The 25129-nt window shown below is 40.7% G+C and overlaps 1 protein-coding gene across 2 annotated transcripts in view; it reads right to left on the reverse strand.

The window, feature by feature from the left end:
* The window catches only part of brwd3 (bromodomain and WD repeat domain containing 3), a 42613-nt gene extending 18597 nt beyond the window's left edge, over positions 1–24016 (reverse strand). Inside the window, exons 1-23 of one of the 2 annotated variants that reach the window (XM_062963731.1) lie at positions 23708–24016; positions 23572–23630; positions 23432–23461; positions 21308–21367; positions 16057–16207; positions 15420–15518; positions 15023–15183; positions 13872–14093; positions 11332–11432; positions 10334–10404; positions 9794–9894; positions 9022–9062; positions 8199–8303; positions 7192–7345; positions 6100–6234; positions 5777–5905; positions 4861–5086; positions 3848–4015; positions 3045–3228; positions 2747–2840; positions 1950–2099; positions 957–1033; positions 155–332 (exon numbers count right to left, since the gene is read on the reverse strand). In XM_062963731.1, coding sequence (XP_062819801.1) covers positions 155–332; positions 957–1033; positions 1950–2099; positions 2747–2840; positions 3045–3228; positions 3848–4015; positions 4861–5086; positions 5777–5905; positions 6100–6234; positions 7192–7345; positions 8199–8303; positions 9022–9062; positions 9794–9894; positions 10334–10404; positions 11332–11432; positions 13872–14093; positions 15023–15183; positions 15420–15518; positions 16057–16207; positions 21308–21367; positions 23432–23461; positions 23572–23630; positions 23708–23738 — 2727 coding nt within the window. In that variant the 5' untranslated portion in view covers positions 23739–24016. Of the gene's footprint in view, positions 1–154; positions 333–956; positions 1034–1949; positions 2100–2746; positions 2841–3044; positions 3232–3847; positions 4016–4860; positions 5087–5776; positions 5906–6099; positions 6235–7191; positions 7346–8198; positions 8304–9021; positions 9063–9793; positions 9895–10333; positions 10405–11331; positions 11433–13871; positions 14094–15022; positions 15184–15419; positions 15519–16056; positions 16208–21307; positions 21368–23431; positions 23462–23571; positions 23631–23707 lie in introns of both variants that reach the window. The other variant, XM_062963730.1, reaches the window with a different exon arrangement.
* Between the last annotated feature and the right edge of the window lie 1113 nt (positions 24017–25129).

A 25129-nucleotide genomic window follows, 5' to 3' on the forward strand; every position in this document is an offset into this window, starting at 1 on the left:
GAATGTGTTTTTGGGGCAATGGAATTGCCGACTGTTGTAAGCCGCCCTGAGTCCCTACAAGTGAGAAGGGCGGAGTAGAAATGATGTAAATAAATAAATAAATAAAATCTAAGAAAAAAGTTTTTAAAGAAATGTTTTAAAAAAAAAACCTCACTTTTTTCCGAGCTTGTTTGGGTTTCTTGCGTTTCTCTTCTGGTCCCTTTGTATCTTTTACATTTTCATCTTCAGAGCTGCTACAAATTTTGCGAGCTGCTTGTCTCGTTTGCCTTTTTGGAGGCTGAAGATTAATCCCAGCATCTGCAGTCCAGTCGGAATATTCACTGGACGAATCACTGAAAGCATCACATAATAAAATATTGAGAATAGTCGTCATTGGCTCCATTGTTTTCACAGGAAGCATTTGAAGTGCTGAATCTATCCCCAAAATACATTCAGAACTGTGGATCTCTTTTAAAGTTCAGAATGAATTCACGATCCCAAACCAAAAGAGCACCTATTGACCCCTGACCTTGTCAATGAAAGTCCACATGGGAATACCTGTCAAAGTTGACAGTGGTAAATGGACCATTTTTGGCAAACTCTTCATTATTTCCTCCCTGATTACCATTAGAAGGCTTGGCTATTTGAATATAGTCTAATAACTTTTCTCTCCCAAGACCCTAGACACCCACAGTGATAGCTTTTTGTGTCAGCTAGAAGAGTCTCTTTGGTTAGGATATAGGATCTTTTTATTCCATTCCATTTTGGTACAATTGTATACCTTTTCATTGCATTACCCCAAATTTGGTGGGGATGATGGTTTCACTAGTGTGGTCAAGGGCCACATTAGGGCTCCCAAAGAAGCAAATGTTAACACTTGGCTACACAATTCCGATTCTTGATATTGTGCACACATTCTTTCCAGTGATAAAATCCAGTTACTGAAATACTGTCCTTAAGTAGATCAGAGATATTACCTGGAGCTGCTTTCGCTTTGCCAGGCAGCCACATTATCATCCACAGATGCCTCACTGGTGCCAGCAGTATCATCTTCCTGAAAAGAGAAGGTGTGTGCATCATCACCTCTACAATTAGCATAAAGAATTGTTTTTCTTTTATGTTACACACCTTCTCCAAAAAACCTTTAAATGACACGCTTGTAAGATCAACAGGAAACTTTCAAGAACTAGCAGAGTCCAATGAACACCTTGCAAGTGCTTCTCATGTCAAACTACAAAATCAGAAACTAACCATGGAAGTGCAGATTTTAATTGCAGGAAGACCCTCCGTAAACATCCAAATTGCTCTTAGAGCCTTCCAGAACAAACAGTTTCACATAAATAACAGATAACGTGTCTTTTGGCAACTTTGAGACTAATGGAAAGAAAAGATGATAGTAAAAGTTTTCATAAGTTTGTCTACGAAAACTTATGCAACCAACTTCTCTCAGCCTCATAGGTGCTATAAGATTCTCCTGCACAATGATTAATGGGAGCAAACCTGGGCAAAAATAACTAAGCACCTACTCAGAGATGCTCAATTTTCCATCGTATGTATTGTCAAAGACTTTCATGGCTGGAATCACAGGGTTGTTGTGTGTTTTCCAGGCTGTATGGCCATGTTCCAGAAATATTCTCTCCTGACGTTTCGCCCACATCTATGGCACGCATCCTCAGAGGTTGTGAGGTCCTCACAACCTTCTCACAACCTCTGAGAATGCCTGCCATAGATGTGGGCGAAACGTCAGGAGAGAATACTTCTGGAACATGGCCATACAGCCTGGAAAACACACAACAACCCTTCCCATCGTATGTCTGCATATCATGATCCATGGAACATATGGTAATGGGTCTTAAACTAAGAATGTCTTGACTCTTGGTTGTAAAACACCTAACATTGATACATAATAATCATATATGGCAATTAAAATATCTGGAAGACAGAAGAACAATGCAAGTCTGATGGCAAACCTCAGAGGAGCTTTCAGAGTCTTCTTGGGTATGTGAACTTCTCCTTGCACCTTGGGATTGATGATCAATGGTGGAGCGTGTCTGATAAGCATGTTGGCGCTTACGTTGGTTTCTTCGCAATGACCTCCCACTGCCAGGTGGATATTCACTCTTTCACAATATCAGGAAAGAAGATGATTTTAGAGAGTAAGCCACAGTATCATATATTTTAAAATTAAACAAATCTATGGGTTACTGTAGATCAGAGGTGTCAAACTTGTGGCCCTCCAGATGTTTCAGACTCCACCTCCCAGAAGCCCTAGCCAGCTTGTCCAATGATCAGGACTTCTGGGAATGAAATCCCAAAATATCTGGAAGGCTATAGGTTTAACACCACTGATATAGATGATGCCTTCAAGGTCTGATCACAAGTTTAAAGATTTGCTACTCAGGCTCAACTACTTCCCTTCCCTCCCCTAAAATGACAACAAGGAGGAGAAAAGGAGCAGTTCAGTTCTGATTTTATGCTAACCAGCCTTTCTTGTTATGTCTGACTTTGGTTTAGCATGAACTACAGTCTGAGAATGAACAACGATTGTAAGCCACAGTTTGATATGGACTGAATGAACAAATCAAGGTTTAAACTAACCAGTCCCCATGAGTTGACATGCAAAGAGGAACTCAAGGCAGTCTAAAAGAGGAGATGGGCTATTCTGATCAATGCTGCTGGTCTCATCAATACACTGAGATCCCACTCTTCCACATGACTAAGTAGCTCTGTTTGTGAAACACAGCCCACTCCTGCAAATATTACTCACCCTTTGCAAAGTGTGGGAAGGTTTTCTCTTCTTTTCAAGTGTATACAGATGGATTTCTAATTCGCCTTTGGCCGTTCGGCATTCCTCCTGAACTCTTGAAGAGAAAAAATAGACTTTGGTTACTGTCTATAACTTTAACTTCCTAGGCTTCTATCATGCTTAGTTCTAAATCTGTGGTGGGGAGATTGGCTGGGAATATTACCCACTTAACTCAGCAAGCTGTCTGATCCTAGAATAGTCTGAGTTAGCATTTGCCTTGAAACAGATTACACACCAAACATGTCCAAAGAAGACCTACCTGCTAATCCCTGGGTGCAACTCATTCACAACCACTCTCCGACTCCATGCCATGAGGTCTCTTTCTGTGGCCATCTGACTTCTGGGAGCATTGTGATGCATTTGCCGAACACCCTCAATCTGGCCACTTCGCCTAAGCCCAACATTTGGAGGGGAAGCAATATCCAAACTTGGGCTTCTTAAAGCTACTAAAAACAAACACAAAAAAAGACCATAAGACCATTTATTAAATTACAGGCAGTACCCGAGTAATTGCAATGTTTGGATTGGTCCATCATACTCCGACAATGTGCTGTTACCTAGATCTCATTTTTCACAATACAATCAGTCCTTGAGTTATAAACATCCAAATTACAAATGACTCATAATTAAGAACAGCACTAAGACAACAGGAAGTGAGAGAAATCTAGACTCAGAAGGGAAATTCACTCCTGGAAGTTATTATGCTGGGGAAAGGGGATCTCCACTGAAGCTATGTCACCAATCCTTGTTTACACAACAAGTCAATTTTTTTTCAAAATCCAATTATCACAGGGACAGAAAGTGAGGTGAAATCTTCTGAACAGGGGCACAGGCAGCAAAGGAAATACCACAGGGTGCTATGCGAATGTATATATATGTATGTATGTGTGTATATATATTTATACACACACTCACACAGAGCTGGAATTACAATTCAAAAATGTACCCGTTCTGACTTGTAAACAAATCCAACTTAAGAACAAGCCTACACAACCAACTTCCTGTAGTGGTGCCAAAATACATTCTCAAAATCTATGAAGGATGGGAGGAGACAATACTTACTGTTAACAGACTGCAATCTGCTTTGTGGAGGATTTGGTGGAGTTTCGCCATCATTAAGCCTCCTCCTATCTTGCTCACGTTGCAGCTCCCTAATCCTCCCATCAAGGATGCTCTCTTCGTGGTCATTGGTTTGCTGCCCAATCACTTGTTCCACAACCTCACCATCCCCTTTGTGGAATAAAAAACACAGAGTAAGCCACCTGAGATGTACCTTTTGCAGCAATAGCATGGAGAGCCTTCATATAAGATCAAGATTTCGGTAGGTGCAAGAGGAGCTTTGAAAGGGACACCAAGAACTTATTCAACAGTAGACGCTTTTCAAGAGGACTCAAAAGAAAGGAATTACAGGCAAACTGAGGAAAATTGTGTACGCCTCTGCAATCTGCATCCTCCTAGCTGCTATGTCCTCAAATACAATTCCGTTGTAACGTTCAGGTGATGTATAACATAGAATCACCTGAAGAAAATAGCATTTTCCCCCAGATGTAGGTAAGTGAAACCATAGACAAGGATTCCGCAGTTATAGGCAGCTTACTGTAATATGTGATATGATATGCAGAAATGTAGCTGGTCTACAGGGATTTATTAATATTTTCACCTTGCGTTAAAATGGAATAGCAATTTAATCCAATTATCTTTTGTACCTCTTGACCATTGCAGCTTATTCACTACTACTTCTCTCGTAGAAAAACCTGTTGCTCCATACAATAAGCAGGTCTAGCTGAGGAAGGTTAATCTTGGGTCATTTTGTTCTTTTGTAGGTGGATTTATTACTGAAAGCATTGCTACACTTCTCCTAAGAAATGACCTCAGTTACCAAGACATTAATGCTAGCTTTCCGTCCTTTAAAAATCCCTACAGTATTTTTAATTAATCCATCCTTTATAATAGAAAATGGTGTCTTTGCAACTGGAAAATCTAAACTAAGTATTTGCAAGAAGGTTTGTAAAAAATGATGCCCAACTTTCCCCACCCCCATGCAATTCAATACAGCTCTTTTAAAGAACACATACCATTTGCCACATATCCTAGTTGAGGAATGAGTTGTTCGTCTTTACAGTTTTCCCGCCCCGGCACCAGTCGTTGGTATCTTGTGGGGTGAGGATTGCCATCCACATCTACCAAGAAGGGGGGAGGCATGAGATGTGGAGCCTGCTGGGTTTGTTCATCTAGCACATAGTTATTAGAATCACGGATGAGGGGACGGTAATCTGTGTGGAAGAACATCTGATCTGGAATCTACATGAGACACAAACTTGGAAATCAGTGCAAAGGTTGGGACATTTCTCATTGCGCTTTAAACAACACAGTCTACAGAAAAAGGTTAATTACATTAAATAGGCTGAGGGACATATCTGAACTATGCCTTAATGAAGATTTTTAAAGATGTTTTAACTCATTCCTACAGTACAGAATAATAACGTTTTTAAATATTCTTCCTCTCCATAACATTTGCATATTCCTGAAGACACATCCAATAACACTATGCAAAACTTCCCTCTGCAATCAGAAAGTGACATCCATATTCATGTATAAGTTGTGGGCAGATTTTTGGAGCCAAAATTGTGGATTTTGACATAAATTCTGTTAACTCGAATTATCCCAGTACAAGTAATTTCAGTCCAAGTTATACTGGCTGAAAAAGATTGGGACTGTAGCCCAAAATATCTGGAAAACCTCACATTGAGGAAAATCTGATCTAACTGCTATTGGAAGCACCACAAAGTAAAAAAAAAATGGAGCTAACATAATGCATTGACAAGGTTAATCATTTCAAAGTCCTGTTGCCTTTGAAAGATATTATAAACATATGCTTTAACTTCCCACTGTGTGACAGGATTCAAAAGAGCCTGGTTTTGGCTGGACTACACACACTGCTAACATATTCCCAGGGACCATGAAACCAGCAACAGTAGACGGCTGACTTACTCTTTCAAAGTATTTATTGCACCCAAAGCCAAACAACAGAAGGTGTCCATGTGAATCCGTACAGGCAAAATGCTGACCATCCGGGGAGAATTTACAATCGAAGACAGCACCGTGGCCTTGGCCCTCAATCTGTAAAACACATATATCAAAATTGCCTTGTTTCTCCAGATAGAGTGTAGCAAGATGATATTTCTGATGCGGAAATGCTCTAAGTTGCAAGTTTTTATCTCTTTTATAAGAAGCAATAATTGCTTTCCCCTCTCACGCACAGAGAAATCATAACTGCCACAGGATCTGCTTGTATATTCCATGGCATGCCTTACCATATTGAAGTAATTGCGGATTTTTGTTCCTTTCTCGAGGTCCCAAATGAAAATGTTCCCATCATGGCCTGCAGAAAGCATGATCCTTTGGTCAAAGGGATGTGCTTCCAAAACAAATACTTCATCATCATGCCCCTAAAACAAGTGAAAAAAAAGTAATATTTGAGGAAGAAGACATTTAGGGGTGAAGAGGTGAAGTAAGTGCTCTCTTTTTCTCTCATACATATATGACAAATTCCTTGCTCCAATGAAGCTCTTCAACCAGTGTCTGAATCAATATGCCTTTGTAGATTACTCCTTCACATATAACAAAAATAAATAAATCCTGACGCTGCTAAATCTAGACACAACACAACTTGAAGTTCTATTCCATTATTTGTAGGATAGATGAAACAGGAGGAAATCCCAACAAGGAGAAAATGGCTTCAGGTCCCATGATCCACCTCTGTTTGGCCTCTCCCTGAGTCAATTTACTGGGAGAAGGATGGAGAAGGCAAGGGCAGTCAACCCCCTTGACTGCTGGGTTTGCCATGACTATTCATAGAATCATAGATTCAGAAGATACCACAAGGGTCATCCAGTCCAACAATCTACCACACAAAAACACACAATCAAAGCCCTCTTGACAGATGGCCATCGAGCCTCTGCTTAAGAATCTACATAGAAGATTTCACTGGACTCGGAGGCATCATATTCCACTGCCAAACAGCTCATACCATCAGGAAGTTCTTCCTTATGTTCAGATGAAATCTTTTTTTTTCTGCAATTTGAATCTATTGCTCCGTGTCAGAGTCTTCAAAGCATCAGGAAACAAGCTTGCCCCATCCTCCTCAATGGGATAGTCTTTCAAATACATAAACATAACTCTCTCTTGTCCCCTTTTCTCAGCCTTCTTTTCTCCAAACTAAATGTACCCAGCTCCTTCGGCCATTCCTAATAGGGCTTGGTTTCCAAACCTTTGATCATTTCAATCACACTTCTTTTCAACTCAACAGGTCCAAAATGTATGTGAATATTTGCTCGACAGGTCAAACACAGCATTACAAAATGTAGATTTTTTTTAAAAAGCCAGCTGAATGAACTTCCACTTACAGACAGGCTGTGAAGAAGCTGACCCGTAGAAGAGTTCCACACTTTCAAAAGGAAATTGTTAACTGCGGTTATTACAGTGCTGTCATATCGATCCCAAGCAACCATAGTAACCTTGAGCTTTGACACCTTGTCTTCACCAGATTGCAGGCTGTTCCTAAGAAAATTCAGAAAAACACATCCTTTTACTCTACCTTGATTGAAGACACACCTTTCCCACATCTATTGTTCTAATCTAGTTAGTACATCCCTAGGCAATACAGGCAGCAGTTGAAAGCACAGAAGATTTTTGCTTTAGAAAAGGGAACAAGAAAAAGTACTACTCCAGCTGCTTTCTTTCCCTCTACTTCCAAAAAAACCAAAACAAAACAACTTCATAAGGAAGCAACTGAATACCAGAAAAAGGAACTTTACAATATATAGTTAGATCTTGAACGAAATAATCTTGTACCAAACAAATGATCTGAGATTTCTCAATAAGAAACATTCCTGCAAGTAGTCTCATTGTGTTTCATGCCTTGCAGAGTTTGCTCACTGGAAGCTGAGTTTGCAATGGACCAAGAGCAACTCCTAGCATGCGTTGGACTGACAACTAATTCAGGTACACAGTTTGGAAAGTAGGCCAGCACTGCTCCCTAGTGGAACACATGTACTTTGCTCTCGCTTCCTAAATCCTGAACAGCAAAGTCTGTGTGCCACACGTAACATGTTGATGTGAGTCCACCAGAACGATGGAGGTTAACATTGGAACAGCATGGTGTTGCCATGGATACTAGTACAAAACATCCGCACAAATGACAGACAAGAGAGTGATTTTCCTTTCCTCAGAGTTCTGAAGTTTGCATAAAAGCCAGAGCAGAAGTACACATAAAGAATTTAGACAATGTTGATAAAAAAAATGTGAGTGTATATGTATTTGCACACTGCAGCTGCAGAAACTAATCCTATTGAATTATTCACAACCCTCTAGCTGTAAAAGGCTAAATTATAAATATGCTTCTCTCTTTTACCCAGTCATCTTTGTAGCCATGTCCAGCACTATATTCTTCCATTCTTGCTGCTGATATTGCCATACTCTGGCGGTTCCATCTCGGCTTCCACTGACAAATCTTAATCTGCATTGAAGATTTAAAACAAAACAAAAACAATTAGACCTGTAAAGAACATTGGCAGGAGGTAGGTTTACTTTATTTCTTACAAGAACCCAAGAACTATCAACACAGCAGTAAAAGTCCACGTGATTTTACATATATCCTATCATCTTTGGAAAATCACTAACATAGGAATCATTTAAGGCCAGTATCATACTTTACTTGATGGTCCAGGTATAATAGACACTTTACAGGACTCTATTAGTGGTCTGGAATATTTAATTTAATCATTTCTAAATATTATGGTTAGATATTGTACAATACACAAATCAGTCAACATATTTTACATTTTCTTAATATCTATTAAATGGCATTAGATGCACTTCCACCTTGACATTCATGAAACCAATGCCCCCCCCCCCCCTTAAAAGCATATTTTGAAAACTTTTAGGAGGAAAACACTGAGTGAAAAAGACAAATAATAATTCAACGGTTTCTTTGAAATACCATCTATCTGTTTTTCTATAAAAAGATACTAATATGTGAACTTATCTACAAAATGTAGATTAGTTGGATTGCCCCTATGTATATCCATGGCAAAAGGAAAATCTACTCCTCTTTGGCAAGCTGCTTTTGTTCAAGGATTCAGAACCAATTATTTCAGTTCCTTGTTTAAAATCTTAAAATAGAATATGTAAAAATGTCACCACTGCAATATAAGAAGATCTAAACAGATGCTTACCTATCTCCATTATTGCAGAACTGAACGGCAACTACTTTGTCCTTTAAATTTAGGAAAAAAACATTATTTTAGACAATTCATCAAAGCCTCCCAATTTATAATTTATTTTTCTCCCAACGAAAATTGTCTAGAAGTTCCAAGCTTATTAGGACACGGCTAGGCAAAATGTGGTATTCCAGATAGTGTGGGGATGCAGCTCTTAGTGTTCCTATGCTCTTTGGGGCTGATGGGCATTGTAGTATAGCAACATATTGTTTACCTATTTTAGCAGCAAGCCTCTTGATTTGTGGGTCAGTATTCCTCTCTCTATGATTGACCCATGGCTTACATGTGAACCACTGCAGGGTACAAAAAGGAATTGCTGCAAACAATGTATAGTCAGGGGCCAGTATTAAAGTCAGATGGTCCTGTGGCAATCATTTTTCCAAGATCATAAGTTTGTTCAATATAGTTGCTAGAGACCTCTGACACATTTTCCATCTAACATCCCTTCTTTTGATACCATACACGCTCAAATTAGAAGTCTAAAGTGTTGGCTGTATATTGAAGAGCACAATATATTCTATTTGCTACTCCAAACTTTGGTCTATTCACCACACCATGTCCAATTATGGCCCCATCTACACTGTCAATATAATGCAGTTTAAAACTGCATTATATGGTCAATGTAGACTTATATAATGGTGTTCAATGCAGTTATAAAAGTCTTGGGCAGAAAAAAAATCTAAACCTGGGTAGAAGTCTGAATAAGCAAATAAATCAGTGCTTTTACCGTATGAGATTCCAGCTCAGCTATTTTTTCTGGAGATTCAGAGCCCAAATAATATATTCTTATGACATGGTCAGTGCTCCCTGTTGCAATGAACATACCACCTGAAAAGGAGAGAGGAAACATAAACGGCAAACAACCTTAAACTTTTCATTCACGAAAGCAAACTGTAATGTCACATTCTATAATCAAAATGTTAAATGAATGAGGGGGCAAAGATTTAATGTTTGTAGTTTTTTCCTTAGGACTCAATATACATTTATTGGTATAGTGCTGCAAACACATAACCCTCGTCTGTTTTACCTGAAGCTGAACCTTTTATCAATGGTCTTTCCAAAGCACAGCAAATACATTTTTGGCTATTGATATCAGTTCTGATTAGCATCTTTCAGCAGCTTACATTATATCAGATATGTAAGCTATCTAACTGCTTTCATTTGCTTGTTTCACTACAATCTCTTTGAAAAATAAGGAGCAATATTTCTCACGTAGACATTTTTGTACTATCCAAGTAATTTCTGTTTAAGCAAAATGTTTACATACCAGAGCTGAAGGATGAACAAGATATTTGAACACCAGGCCGGGACCGCTCAGCAAATTTGACCGGCCGATCCCTGAAATGTAAATATGGAGCACCTTTAATGACAACACTGAATGGTACAAAGGTTACTGTAACCCAATTAGAAACACAATTTATATTTATTGCTGGAAACTGTTGCAACTCACAGATTATGAAAATGGTTACCAATGAAAGTGAAAACAAACCTGCTTCAATGTTTGCAAAAAGAAAAAAAATCTCAGTTTGTTGCCAGTCATGGCTTTTCCTAAATCAGAATTCCCTCCTCCCTTCTGAAGATGTAGATTAAAAACCTTTGAAAGGCTGAAAACCCCTCTGAAGCAATTTTTTAGTGCCAAAAAGAACTAAGGAAGGGGGAAGATACCTGTTCCATTAGTGCCAGTTACCAAAATAGACTTGTATTTTCCCTCAATGTCATTGTACTGTGTTGCTCTGAGTTTTCTGGGTGGTATGGCCATGTTCCAGAAGCATTATCTCCTGACATATCACCCACATCTATGGCAGGCATCCTCAGAAGTCTCTTGAATGCCAGGCAAGTGGGTTTTATATATCTGTGGAATCATGTCCAGGTTGGAAGAAAAACTCTTGTCTGTTTGAAGCAATTGTGAAAATTGCAACTGGCTACCTTGATTAGCACTGAATAGCCTTGCAGCTTCAAAGCCTGGCTACTTCCTGCCATGTTCCCTGCCTGGGAACATGGCCATACAGCCCGGAAAACTCACAGCAACCAAGTGATTCCGGCCATGAAAGCCTTCGACAACTCATTGCACTGTGATCTTCATTGAAAACATAAAGCCTCAGGATAAAGGAAGTGGAGCCATTGATGTGCACACTTTTCAATTATGTATTGACTCAAGAAAGAGAACTAAGCCATTTTGCTCAACACACTAAGCTGAAGCAATAGTTACAGTAGTTTCCTTACATGGGAAAGGCAGCTAAAAGTAACAAACTACTTTATACATACTTAAATTTCATTGTGTTTAAATGCCATTGCCAGAAGCAGATGGTTCCATCAGCACCAGTTGAAGTGAGGTATCGGGTTGTTCCTTTTCTTGCTGGAGAAAACTAAAGATAAGAAAAAAAATACTCCAAAGAGTCTATATGAGTGCTTTTAAAATAATTTCGGCTCATTAAAAATAAGCAGCAGATATTTAGTTGTCTGCATCCCACAGTAAATGTAGCTGGCTTCAAAGAAAGGACTATCTTAAGCTGAAAGGCCTGCCTTGAGCTTATTGAGGTTTTCTAGACTAATTTCAAACAAGCTTCAAAGGAAGAGATGGAGCTGAGACCACTACAGTTGCCTTAGTGGATGCTCTATTCCCTGGGAATCAGCAGGGGAAAGTCTATCTATTGGCGCTTTGGGATCTTTCTGCAGTATTTGACACATGCTATCACTCTGCAATGCTGGAGGGGTTTGGGAATTGGGGGCATAGAATCATAGAATAGTAGAGTTGGAAGAGACCTCATGGGCCATCCAGTCCAACCCCCCGCTAAGAAGCAGGAAATCGCATTCAAAGCACCCCGACAGATGGCCATCCAGCCTCTGCTTAAAAGCTTCCAAAGAAGGAGCCTCCACCACAGTCTGGGGGAGAGAGTTCCACTGCCGAACAGCCCTCACAGTGAGGAAGTTCTTCCTGATGTTCAGGTGGAATCTCCTTTCCTGTAGTTTGAAGCCATTGTTCCGTGTCCTAGTCTGCAGGGCAGCAGAAAACAAGCTTGCTCCCTCCTCCCTATGACTTCCCCTCACGTATTTGTACATGGCTATCATGTCTCCTCTCAGCCTTCTCTTCTGCAGGCTAAACATGCCCAGTTCTTTAAGCCTCTCCTCATAGGGCTTGTTCTCCAGACCCTTATCATTTTAGTCGCCCTCCTCTGGACGCTTTCCAGCTTGTCAACATCTCCCTTCATCTGCGGTGCCCAAAATTGGACACAGTATTCCAGGTGTGGTCTGACCAAGGCAGAGTAGAGGGGGAGAATGACTTCCCTGGATCTAGATGCTATTCCCCTATTGATGCAGGCCAAAATCCCATTGGCTTTTTTAGCTGCCGCATCACATTGTAGGCTCATGTTTAACTTGTTGTCCACGAGGACTCCAAGGTCTTTTTCGCACACACTGCTGTCAAGCCAGGCATCGTCCCCCATTCTGTATCTTTGATTTCCATTTTTTCTGCCGAAGTGAAGTATCTTGCATTTGTCCCTGTTGAACTTCATTTTGTTAGTTTCGGCCCATCTCTCTAGTCTGTCAAGATCGTTTTGAATTCTGCTCCTGTCTTCTGGAGTGTTGGCTATCCCTCCCAGTTTGGTGTCGTCTGCAAACTTGATGATCGTGCCTTCTAACCCTTCGTCTAAGTCGTTAATAAAGATGTTGAACAGAACCGGGCCCAGGACGGAACCCTGCGGCACTCCACTTGTCACTTCTTTCCATGATGCTTCAATGATTCTGACCCTATGTCTCCGGTAAGTTCCAAATGCTTCTGCTTGAGGAAAGCTGTTATATAGCACACCACACAGCATACTTCCTATCTCCAATACCCTTTAACATTCGCCATGCATGAAACTGCAGGAGGAGATCATCCAGAGCCATGGGGCCAATCTCTTCCAGCAAGACTATCCAGTTTTAAATTTTGAGTTCTAAATCTGAACCAATCGTTTTAACTGATTATGTATTTTTAATTGCCATTTGCGTTTTTAACTGCTATGTGTCTTTTTTATTGTTGTATTTTAACCTGCTGTTCCCTGCTTTAATATATAGGTAGACGTGGAAACAAAGATATTATTATTATTATTATTATTAGTAGTAGTAGTAGTAATAGTAGTAGTTGTAGCATTTTGCCGTGAAGAGGCAATAATAATAATAATAATAATAATAAGCCTCCTCACAACAAAATACTACTACTAGTAATAATAATATCTTAGTTTTCTACCTATTATATTAGTAGCAGTAATATTTTGCTGTGAAGAAGCATTTACAACAACAGCAACAATCATTAATGCCTTTTCACAGCAAAATACTACCACTAATAATAATATCTTTGTTTTCCACACCTACACTTATTATTAGTAGTATTAGTATTAGTAGTAGTATTTTGCTATGAGCAGGCAATAATAATAATGCCTCCTCACAGCAAAATACTACTACTAATAATAATAATAATAATAATAATAATAATAATAATAATAATATCTTTGTTTTCCACCTCTACCTATTATTATTATTTCTTACCCACCTCTCCTTGTGGCTCGAGGCAGGTTAAAACATAGCTGAAACGCATCATCATCATCATTTATACTGTTTTCTCTCTCTAAAAAGAGTCTCAAAGCAGCTTATAGGTAAAGCAATACAATTTAAAACATTAAAAGGTAACACATTTCACAAAACACATCACTTAACAGACAAATTCTCAAAATATTTGAAATAATATCAACAGGGAAACAGGCCAAAAAAAAGTTTTGGAATTAATCTGAGCAAGGTCACCACACAACCATTGCATTTGCAGGCCTTACCTGGATGGAAGTAATGGAAGCCGAGTGGCCCAGCAGCACCGCGACTGGTGCACAGGTTCGAAGACACCAGACTCGGACCACCTTATCACAGCTGCCTGCAGCAAGGAGGGTGTTTTCATAACTGACAGCCATGTCCGAAATTTCAGCTGAATGTCCTCGGAGTGTTGAGAGCAAACGTCCATTATCTGTGGCCCAGATTTTCACCAGGCAATCATCTGAACCCTAATATTTCACACAAAATAAAAAAAAAACACCACCCAAAGTGTAACACGCAGAAGCATCACTCTCTTTGTATCCCTATCTTCCAGCTAACTATTAGCCTACTGCCTTTAGGTTCTGATTAAATACCCAGTTTGCCAAATAAGCTAAATAAGATGGACCATTGGTTCAGTAGGGTTCTCCTGATGTTCTTAAGTTGATTATGATGATCTTTTTATATCTTTCCCTAAAAGGCAGTTATCTATTTTCCTGCAAATCAGGTAATAAGTCCAAGAATTAAAAAAAATCTAGAAACTGCTATTATATCTCTTATTATAACAGAATCCCCATACCCATGGAACTGGTTTCGCCTATCTGCATCCAATAAAATTAGTCATCTAGGAATTGTGGAGGTCTTCTAGATGATTGTATAGCATGTTTACACTGGAAGTTACCACAGAGTTGTGTTGGAGGGTAGAGGATGCCTCATTAAGATTTCTCGGGGCCCTCTGGGGCAACTTCAGAAGACGTTGATCATTTCAATAGGGATTGCTATTATCCATGATTTCCTGTTTCCATCTAAGTTCAGAAGTGTATCCCTTATGGATAACAGAGTCATATTGTACACCATGTACTCATATATAAGTCTAGAAATTTCAGTCAAAAAATCAACCCCTCCAAACCTGGATTGAATGTAAGTTATGCACAAAGTAAATGAGTTTATACGGTAGTTATTTTTTTAAAAATCTGACATAAAACCAAGAATATGAAACAATATCCCTTTTGGAAAAGTACGAACTTTAAAAATAGTGTATAAATATAACAAACAAACATTGCACTTTCTTCCTAAATGAAGTATTCATACTATTTCTTTTAGGAAATGTCTAGAAAGACCTTACACTCCTCTTCAAGTCACTCATTATAATGGATTATTTCACTTTCATTGAACTCACTGTGAAAATTCTTCTCCCACTGCGATCAAACGCTACACAATATACAGATGACAAATGTCCCAAAATCCTTTTGTGCATCTTAATGTGCTGATAGAAGGATGATGGGAACAAATGGCTGAAGCGTCCATATCCAGTTGTCTGCCTGGCACAGATTATATTTACTGAAAAGCAGGGAAATACACAAAAAACAAAAGTCACAATTCCTTTTGTCTTTAACTTGATACTACAGACAACTTAGTCCAGAAAGTTTATCTTATCCTTGCACTAGTATTCTTTTTAGGTTGAAAAAAAAATGTCAACGTTACATCTGAGCTAAAGAAAAGCCCAGTTCCCAAAGCGCTGACACAGAAATGTTACATTAAAATGGGTACTTAAATATGATAAGAGTATTCCTTACCCACATTTGGTGGTTTTCCGTAATTTACAGGTAGTTCTGGAGGCCTGCCTCTGTGGAGTGCTGCAAAGGTTGATCCCTTCCATGCCGTGTGCCTGCAGTCTGTTTAAACAAGATGCAAAAAATGGTCAAAACTGTAAACTGAATAGTCAGGTTCTGAAACAAATCTTACCTTTTCCTGCTAAAACGATGAAGCCAAAAATGTCGTTGAGACTCTCCCCATCCTTTCTTTTTGCATAACACTATTTATGAATATTGTTTTTATTTTAAAAAAAAACAAGAAAAGAAAGACAGGAATCTGTCATGAGAATCAGTGTTGCCGTTCTAAAATAATATTGTTTGTCTACATCCGTGTGTGTGTGTGTGTATGTGTGTGTGTGTGTGTGTGTATGTGTGTGTGTGTGTGTATGTGTGTATATATATAATATATATATATATATATAAAATAATACAGTATTCAGGCCTAACTGAGAGCAATCTATTTCTCAGATAATAAATTACTGTAGACTGTTTCTTTTATGTACTGTTAGTTTTTCTAACAAAAGTGACATTTTCAAAAGGAACATTCAGAATTTATGAAAGGCAGACTAGAGATTTTGAAATAAAAAAACTTATATGAACGAACTTGTTCAGCACTTACCTTTGGCTGCTCGTAGCAAGGACTGGCGACCCACTCCAAGTAAAGTTTGCACCCCAAGAACACTCTGTGGGATCTCCTTGTCCAATAAGGGTCCGATCCGCTCACAAATCTTGAGCAAGTAATTTGGGGGGATGTGAGCATTGGCTGCTACCTGTAGTTTTAAAAGAGCACACCACTTTTGAATTTTTTCCCTAATTTACAGGGCGGCGGGGGAGCTTCTATTTTTGCTTAGGGGTTTCTTGTTGTGGAATGACCGCTTACATCTTCCTACTTAACCGACTATAAAATAGGGAAAGGGCTTTTAATTCCTGTCTTCCAAAGGAAAGAAAAGTGACAGCCAGATCAGAGTAGTGGTTTAAATACTGGGCTATGACTCTGGAAACCAGGGCTTGAATCCTGGTTCAGCCATAGACACCCAATGGGTGACTGCAGGCAAAGTCACACCATCTCAGCCTCAGAGAAAGGGAAACAAATCTTCCCAAGGAAGCCCCATTATAACCTCATCTTAGGGTTGTCATAAATTGGAAATTTTTGGAGGCACACAACGACAGCAATGCTGAATAGATCGACATAGGAAAGTAAATGAGGAATACTGAATACACACTTGGTGATGAAGACATGTGGGAGTCTTTTGCTTCTTAGAAAATATTTTCTATAAGAACAAAAGTGAGTTCTCAATGGTCCAGATTATATCTATCTAAAGCAGTTAGATACAAGCAACTATTCTCATATACAGTAGGGTCTCACTTATCCAACACTCGCTTATCCAACGTTCTGGATTATCCAAAGCATTTTTGTAGTCAATGTTTTCAATATATCATGATATTTTGGTGCTAAATTCGTAAATACATTATTACTACATAGCATTACTGTGTATTGAACTACTTTTTCTGTAAAATTTGTTGTATAACATGATGTTTTGGTGCTTAATTTGTAAAATCATAACCTAATTTGATGTTTAATAGGCTTTTCCTTAATCTCTCCTTATTATCCAACATATTCGCTTATCCAACATTTTGTCGGCCCGTTTATGTTGGATAAGCGAGACTCTACTGTACCGTGTTTCCCCGAAAATAAGACAGTGTCTTATATTAATTTTTGCTCCCAAAGATGCACTAGGTCTTATTTTCAGGGGGTGTCTTATTTTTCCATGAAGAAGAATTCACATTTATTATTGAACAAAAAATGAACATTTATTATATACTGTACAGTAGTTGTCATCACAAACCAGCATAACCAGACAAACTGTGAATCCTATCAAGAATTTCTTGTTACTACCAATATTTCCATGTACATACGTACATTTACCGATCCTGCATGCTCTGGTGTTCTGTTCGATGGACATGCTTTGCTAGGTCTTACTTTCGGGGGAGGCCTTATATTTAGCAATTCAGCAAAACCTCTACTAGGTCTTATTTTCTGGGGATGTCTTATTTTAGGGGAAACAGGGTAGTACAATGCTATTCCAAGTGGTGTTTCATGGACAGCAGCTTCGGCTTAATGCAGCAAAACCAAAGAGACTTGCAGTATGTTAAAGACTAGTCCATTTTATTGTAAAAAAATATGATCACCAGTTCTGTTCACTTCATCAGATAGATGAAATGATACTTCCAGATGGGTAGAGACACACACTGGGCTCTTGGTATTTACTGCGATTTGGTTACAGGATTCTTCTGCCGACATCAAAATCCATGGGTGCCCAAGTCCCATTATATACAATGGCATAATAAAATAGAGTCCCCTATATAATGTTAACAAAATCAAGGTCTGCCTTGCCATGGGTGGTTGACTCTGTGGATGCAAAATCCATGGGACGGAGGAGGGTCTGCACACAGGATGAGATTAAAGCAGTGGGGCCAGAGGTTACAGAGTACAGACAGTGATAATGTTCTTAAAGCCAGCCATGAAAGAACCAGCAACTGCAGCGTGACATCCTGCGTTGATAAACTTATGATGGGATGAACTGGGGTAGAATGACAAAAAGCTTTTATCCTTATTTGAGCCACAGGAAATACAATTGAACCTGGCTGCTAATCACATTTTTATTTCAACTCTCCTCTGAAGAACTCATGGCACTGTACAGGGTTCTGACTCCATTTATTTCTTATTACAATCCAGGGAGTTGGCTTAGGCTGAGATAAAGTGATGTCTTGCTGAAGCAGGATTTTAAGCCCAGACCAAGTGCAATGTTACTACTTAGAGTGGGGAGCTTGCACGGTGAGTTTTAATGGCAGTCCAAAGCACTTGACTGATTTTTGTGGCTAAGACAATTTGAAGGCAGAATTCATAATTTACTAACTGTACACATCAGACATTGGCCAAAACCAATATGGAAGTGATTTTAATATGTTTTAGTCTTATATATATTTCTTTTAAAATAACCCTTTTTTCCAGAGTGGCCAGCCAGGTGCAACAGGAAACTGAATAACGAGGACATGAACCCCTTCAAGAGGAGACTTTTAGTTCTTTTATCCCATTGCTGCTGTTTTTGTGCACCTTCAAATGGTTTCTGACCTTGGCAACCCTCAGGGGGCTTTCTCTGCAAGGTTTATTCTGAGGACAGGGATCCAAACCTTGGTGTCTAGACCATCCATTCAAACCACTGGATGGCCTGTAGCAGTTGGGGCTGACTAGCAGCTACTGATGGCCCCATCTTCTAAACAAATGCCCTCATTCAAATCAATAGTCATTTTAAACTATGTAGAAAGTTATCAACACAACACTGTAATTACTTTTCACATTCCTTATTTTCATCTCTAGGAAACACTAATGGAGGGAGCAGCACCAATTCATTTGCAAATTAAGGCCATCTGACCCAGTCAGAGATTATAATGAACAGAGAGTTAAAAGTGCTGGGACTGCCAAGCACCTCTGCTAAAGACAAGGCCATAACCCAATAAGGAAATCATTTTGGTTTGCAAAAACAACTGAATGCAGAGAATGGAGCTAGCATTAACACCTCTGAAAACCAGAAGCTACTATCTTCAGATGGAGAACAATCCTTTAGGCAAGGGCTCCCCAAGTTGAGAGTTTGAAACAGTACCATTCTAGTGCTAACCTCAATGCTATGCTTTGCCTCCAAGCCAGAAAGTAAGCCACAACAGAACATGGGTAAAGAGCCAATGTGGTAAAATGGTTTAAATGTAGGACTAGGGCAGGATTGGAATCCACACTCGGCAATGTAAATCCCATGGATGTCCTTGGGCATGTCACACATTCCCAACCTCAGAAACAAATCTGACCAAGGAAACCACATTATGGGGTCATATGCGCTCCATGCAGTCATGCTGGCCCCATGACCTTGGAGGTGTCTACGGACAACGACGGTTCTTCGGCTTAGAAATGGAGATGAGCACCAACCCCCAGAGTCGGTCACGACTGGACTTAACGTCAGGGGAAAACCTTTACCTTTTTATTAGGATTGCCATAAGCAGGAAATGATTTGGAGACACACAACAACTATAACAATGTAGACCTTGCTTTTTGACTACCCGCCCTAATACTGGTAGCTGCCAGATCACATAAGGGTGCCAAGTCTTTATGTGCACAAACACATACAACATGAATTACAGAGGTAGGTCATGTTGATTCTACTTTTAGAAACATTCAGGGCATAAATAGGTATCTCTCTTTCTTCCGAGTCTTCGTGATCTCATGGACCAGGCCATGCCAGAGCTCCCTGTCGGCCGTCGCCACCCTCAGTTCCTTCAAGGTCAAGCCAGTCACTTCAAGGATACCGTCCATCCATCTCGTCCTTGGTTGGCCTCTCTACCTTTTTCCTTCCATTTTCCCCAGCATCATGATCTTTTCCAAGCTTTCCTGTCTTCTCATGATGTGGCCAAAATACTTCAACTTTGCCTCTAATATCCTTCCCTCCAGTGAGCAGTCATCGGGCATTATTTCCTGGAGGATGGACTGGTTGGATCTTCTTGCGATCCAAGGCACTCAGAATTTTCCTCCAGCACCAGAGTTCAAAAACGTCTATCTTCCTTCGCTCAGCCTTCCTTATGGTCCATCTCTCGCAACCATAGGTTACTATGGTGAATACCACTGCTTTGACTATGTGGACCCTTGTTGCCTGTGTAATGTCTCTGCTCTCCACTATTTTATCAAGGTTGGCCATTGCTCTCCTCAAATAAGTATCACAAACATAATAACATCATTCCACCTCTTCTGTCCACCAGAAATATCATTGTAGCATTATGAAATGAATACAGACAAAAATAGTTACAGAGATAAATATTGCCAAAAAGAAGTTATAATCCATCAAAACAAAAACATTGGAAGTTGGCCATACACTTCCAGTACCTCCTTAGGCAAATAAAACTTTATACAGTACCATCAAAGCATCATATCCGAAAATGACACTAGTGTAAAGAAGTATTTATTTGTTTGTAAAATCTGTAACAGATTAAAAATGGAAAGGTACTATATTAATCACATTTTCCACCCAGTAGAAAATGTTTGCACCAATATACCTTCTGCTTCACATTCTCATTGCATGTCTATGCTCTGAATCCATTGGCACAATATTCAGTGATAAAATGAACAAGAATCTAGCTCTGCTCACCCTTCTTTCTTTCTACTTTGCTTTTTGCAAATCGTGGCTACCACTGTATCACTTCAGAAGTAAAACCTGGGTGCTTTCAATCTTTAACACTGAATATTCACACCAATTACCCGTATGAATAAGCAAAATACAATTGTCTATTTAAGGTTATATTTATGCACACTCTCTACATCACATTTTAAGAATCTCTAAACTGTGTAAATCATTGTCCATACCAACAAATTCTGCTATCATCTAGTAAAAACTGGGTCCACAAAGAACAATCTTTTCCTTCCTAAATGCAGCAAAAAAAATCACCCCCCTCTTCAAGTCTGGTTTGTAAAGCAACAGCCAATCAGCAAGCTACTCTCATTTGCAAGCATGGATCCCAGGCCCCGTAGGTGCCGCACTATTGGCCTGAGCTAAAATCCTTGTACGTGCCCTCAAATAACCCTCCCTCGGGAATATAAACACACACACACACATACACACACACACATATCCCTTTAAAACAGACACTTACTGAAGAAAGAATTCATACAGACAAATAAGCTATTTATACCAGGAAACTATCTTTAATTTTCCAGCCTGCAAAGAAAGGCAGAGAAGCAGTTCCCCTGCTCTGTCCAGTCTTCCTGGGAGGAGTAACTTTAATTTCACTACCACCATCATACAGAAATTTAAAAGCCAATTTTCACTCACCAGATCCTCAAAGCTTCTCCGGTGCTCCTTGCCTTGCCAATCCAGACGCCGTGGGATCAACTGGGGTCAGGCAGAGGAAGAAAAAGAAGGTGGGTTGTTAGCCACCACAAGGACCACCTCTTAGAAGACCCTCCATGGCCCTACACATTCAGGACCCACCCCTCAATGGGTCCAGAATGAACATTCGTATGCAGCAGGAAAATAATTCACAAGTCTGTGACGATTAGTTTTTTAGTATTATAGCTGCTCTTACTATCTTTTGGGGAGCGGAATTTAAAAGACACAATAAAAAATGTCAGGCTGCACCCTGTATTCTCACAAATGTCATGACTAATTTCAATATAATTTTCATTTGATCACATCTTATTGCACAGAAACTCAAAGCATGTTGTGGGGGGGGGGGGAACCCGTATGATCATTTTAGGGTTTAGAATGCCAAATTCCTATAAACCCATCACACATTTTTTTTAAAGTTTTAATGACTCACAATTTCACAATTCCTTTATAATGCGGAGTTATTCCGAAGGTGACACAGAAAAGCAGTCCTGGCTGCTAGTAAGAAAGAGCTTTTCTATGGATTTTTTCAGGAAAGAAACCCTGAGAGGTGGTTTTGCCAGCTCCTCCCTCTAACGTACACCGTCTGGTATTCCCTGGCGGCCTCCCACCCAAGTAACAACCAGAGCCAGCCCTGCTTAGCTTCTGAGATGAGAAGGGATTTAGACCCTTTGGATGTCAATTGAGGGTCTCGCATGTAAGGTGTACCCCCTTTTCCTTCAGGAAGAGGACATGTCCTCAGGGTTCCTTCCACCACTTGCTTTCAAGAGAAGACCTACTGTAACATCACCATCATTCATTATCAGAACCATAGTTGGAAGAAACCACATGGACCATCCAGTCCAAGCCCTTTCTGCCATGGAGGAAAGACACAATCAAAACACCCTAACAGATGGCCATTCAGCCTGTTTAAAAGCTTCAAAGGAAGGAGCTTCCACCAGACTCCAAGGTAGAGCTCCACCTTTGAACAACTTTTACAGTCAGGAAGTTCTTCCTAATGTTCAGGTGGGATCTCGTTCCCTGTCATTTGAACCCATTGCTCAGAGTCCTAGTCTCCAGCAAAGCGGAATACAAGCCTGCTCCCTCTTCATTTTGCCATGCTTCCATGGTGATCATGTCTCTTCTCAACCTTCTCTTTTGCAGGCTATAGACGCCCAGAGCTTTAAGCTGGGATTCAGTGGAATCCATGGTCTGTAGACCTTTGATCTGTTGCGTTGCCCTCCTCTGGACACCTACCAGCTTAGAATCAATATCTCTTTTAAACTATGGTCATATTGGGTTGCTGTGAGTTTTCCGGGCTGTCTGGCTATGTTCCAGAAGCATTCCCTCCTGACATTTCACTCACACTTGCCTCAGGCAGAGAAGAATTCTTTCTCCCACCCTGGACATTATTCCACAGATATATAAACCCCACTTACCAAGTTTGCAACAGATCTCATAACCTCTGAGGATGCTTGCCATAGATGTGGACAGGATAGAATGCTTCTGGAACATGGCCAGACAGCCCAAAAAACTCACAGCAACCCAGTGATTCTGGCCATGAAAGCCTTTGATAACATATGGGGATATTATTATTATTATTATTGGGGCCGGGCTGTGGCGCAGGCTGGTGAGCAGCCTGCTGCAATAAATCACTCTGACCATGAGGTCATGAGTTTGAGGCCAGCCCGTGGCGGGGTGCGCACCCGTCAATTAAAAAATAAAAAATAGCCCCTGCTCGTTGCTGACCTAAAGACAGCGAAAGATAGCTGCATCTATCAAGTAGGAAATAAGGTACCACTTATAAAGTGGGGAGGCAATTTATGACGTTGGAATGAGGAAGTGCCGTCACAGTGGATGATGACGCAGCTGTTCCCCCCTTTGGCCAGAATCGAACATCCCTTCAGGAGAAGGTTAAAAATTGCCTCTGCGTCTGTCTCTGTTCTATGTGTATATGGGCATTGAATGTTTGCCCTATATGTATATAATGTGATCCGCCCTGAGTCCCCTTCGGGGTGAGAAGGGCAGAATATAGAAGACTGTATATAAATAAATAAATAAATAAATATTATTATTGATATTTCTTCTTACCTGGTACTCCTCCAGCTCCTCCACTAGGACCTAAAAGGGGAGAGAAAGGCCCACGAAGGGTGTGAGACGAGGCCCCAAAACTCCCACCAAGCCCCCCAGGAAGGGCCCTTGGGGCCCCTCGCCTTGATCCCCTGCCTCACCTGGGCGGACTTCTTGCAGGGCCCTGCCTGGAGGAAGCGGGCGACCAGGTAGTAGAGCTCTGAGGAGGAGAAAGGGGTCAGAAGGAGGCCAAAGGGGAGGCCCCAAAGCGAGGGGGGCAAAGGGGGATATCCTCACCGGCTTCCAGCTGGGTCGGGGCCGCCGCCATCCTCCTCCCCGTCCGAGGGAAGAAGGACCAGGCGGCGAAGGAGGAGGAAGAGGCGGACGAGGCCCCTCAGGAGCGGCCCTTCCCTGCTGCTCTCGCTTCTTCTTCTTCCATGGAGCGAGCCCCCTCTCCTCAGAGAAGGAGGCCGGCCTGAAGGAGGGCGAGACGGAGGGAAGCAGCCCGGGGGAGAACGGCAGGCAACGGGGAGGCAGAGAGAGGGAGAGCCTCCGGTCGCGCGGGGGCGATGGCGACGGGCCGACTTCCTCCTCGGCCCTAGAAACAGGCCACAGGGCGGAAGCGGAAGAGACGACAGAGGACGCGGCCTAGTTCCGGAGACGCAGCCTGCGCTCACTTGACAGCATCCTCTTGGGAATCTGCGCTGGATTGAGGCCTTGTTGAGGGAGAGAGGGAGGAAGGTAGATCAGAAGGAAGATTAGAAGGAAGGAAGGAAGGAAGGAAGGAAGGAAGGAAGGAAGGAAGGAAGGAAGGAAGGAAGGAAGGAAGATTATAAGGAAGGAAGGAAGGAAGGAAGGAAGGAAGGAAGGAAGGAAGGAAGGAAGATTATATGGAAGGAAGGAAGGAAAAAAGGAAGGAAGGAAGGAAGGAAGATTATATGGAAGGAAGGAAGGAAGGAAGATTGGAAGGAAGGAAGGAAGGAAGGAAGGAAGGAAGGAAGGAAGGAAGGAAGGAAGGAAGGAAGGAAGATTGGAAGGAAGGAAGGAAGGAAAAAAGGAAGGAAGGAAGGAAGATTATATGGAAGGAAGGAAGGAAGATTATATGGAAGGAAGGAAGGAAGGAAGGAAAATAGGAAGGAAGGAAGGAAAAAAGGAAGGAAGGAAGGAAGGAAGGAAAAAAGGAAGGAAGGAAGATTGGAAGGAAGGAAGGAAAAAAGGAAGGAAGGAAGGAAGATTATATGGAAGGAAGGAAGATTGGAAGGAAGGAAAAAAGGAAGGAAGGAAGATTATATGGAAGGAAGGAAGGAAGGAAAAAAGGAAGGAAGGAAGGAAGGAAGGAAAAAAAGGAAGGAAGGAAGGAAAAAAGAAGGAAGGAAGGAAGGACGGAAGGAAAAAAGGAAGGAAGGAAGGAAGATTGGAAGGAAGGAAGGAAGGAAAAAAGGAAGGACGGAAGATTATATGGAAGGAAGGAAGATAGGAAGGAAGGAAGGAAAAAAGGAAGGCAGGAAGGAAAAAAGGAAGGAAGGAAGATTGGAAGGAAGGAAGATTATATGGAAGGAAGGAAGGAAGGAAGGAAGGAAAAAAAGAAGGAAGGAAGGACGGAAGGAAGATTGGAAGGAAGGAAGGAAAAAAGGAAGGAAGGAAGATTATATGGAAGGAAGGAAGATTGGAAGGAAGGAAGGAAAAAAGGAAGGAAGGAAGGAAGATTATATGGAAGGA

The sequence above is a fragment of the Anolis carolinensis genome, unplaced genomic scaffold (genome assembly GCF_035594765.1).
Source record: "Anolis carolinensis isolate JA03-04 unplaced genomic scaffold, rAnoCar3.1.pri scaffold_12, whole genome shotgun sequence".
NCBI classification, from domain to species: Eukaryota; Metazoa; Chordata; class Lepidosauria; order Squamata; family Dactyloidae; genus Anolis; species Anolis carolinensis.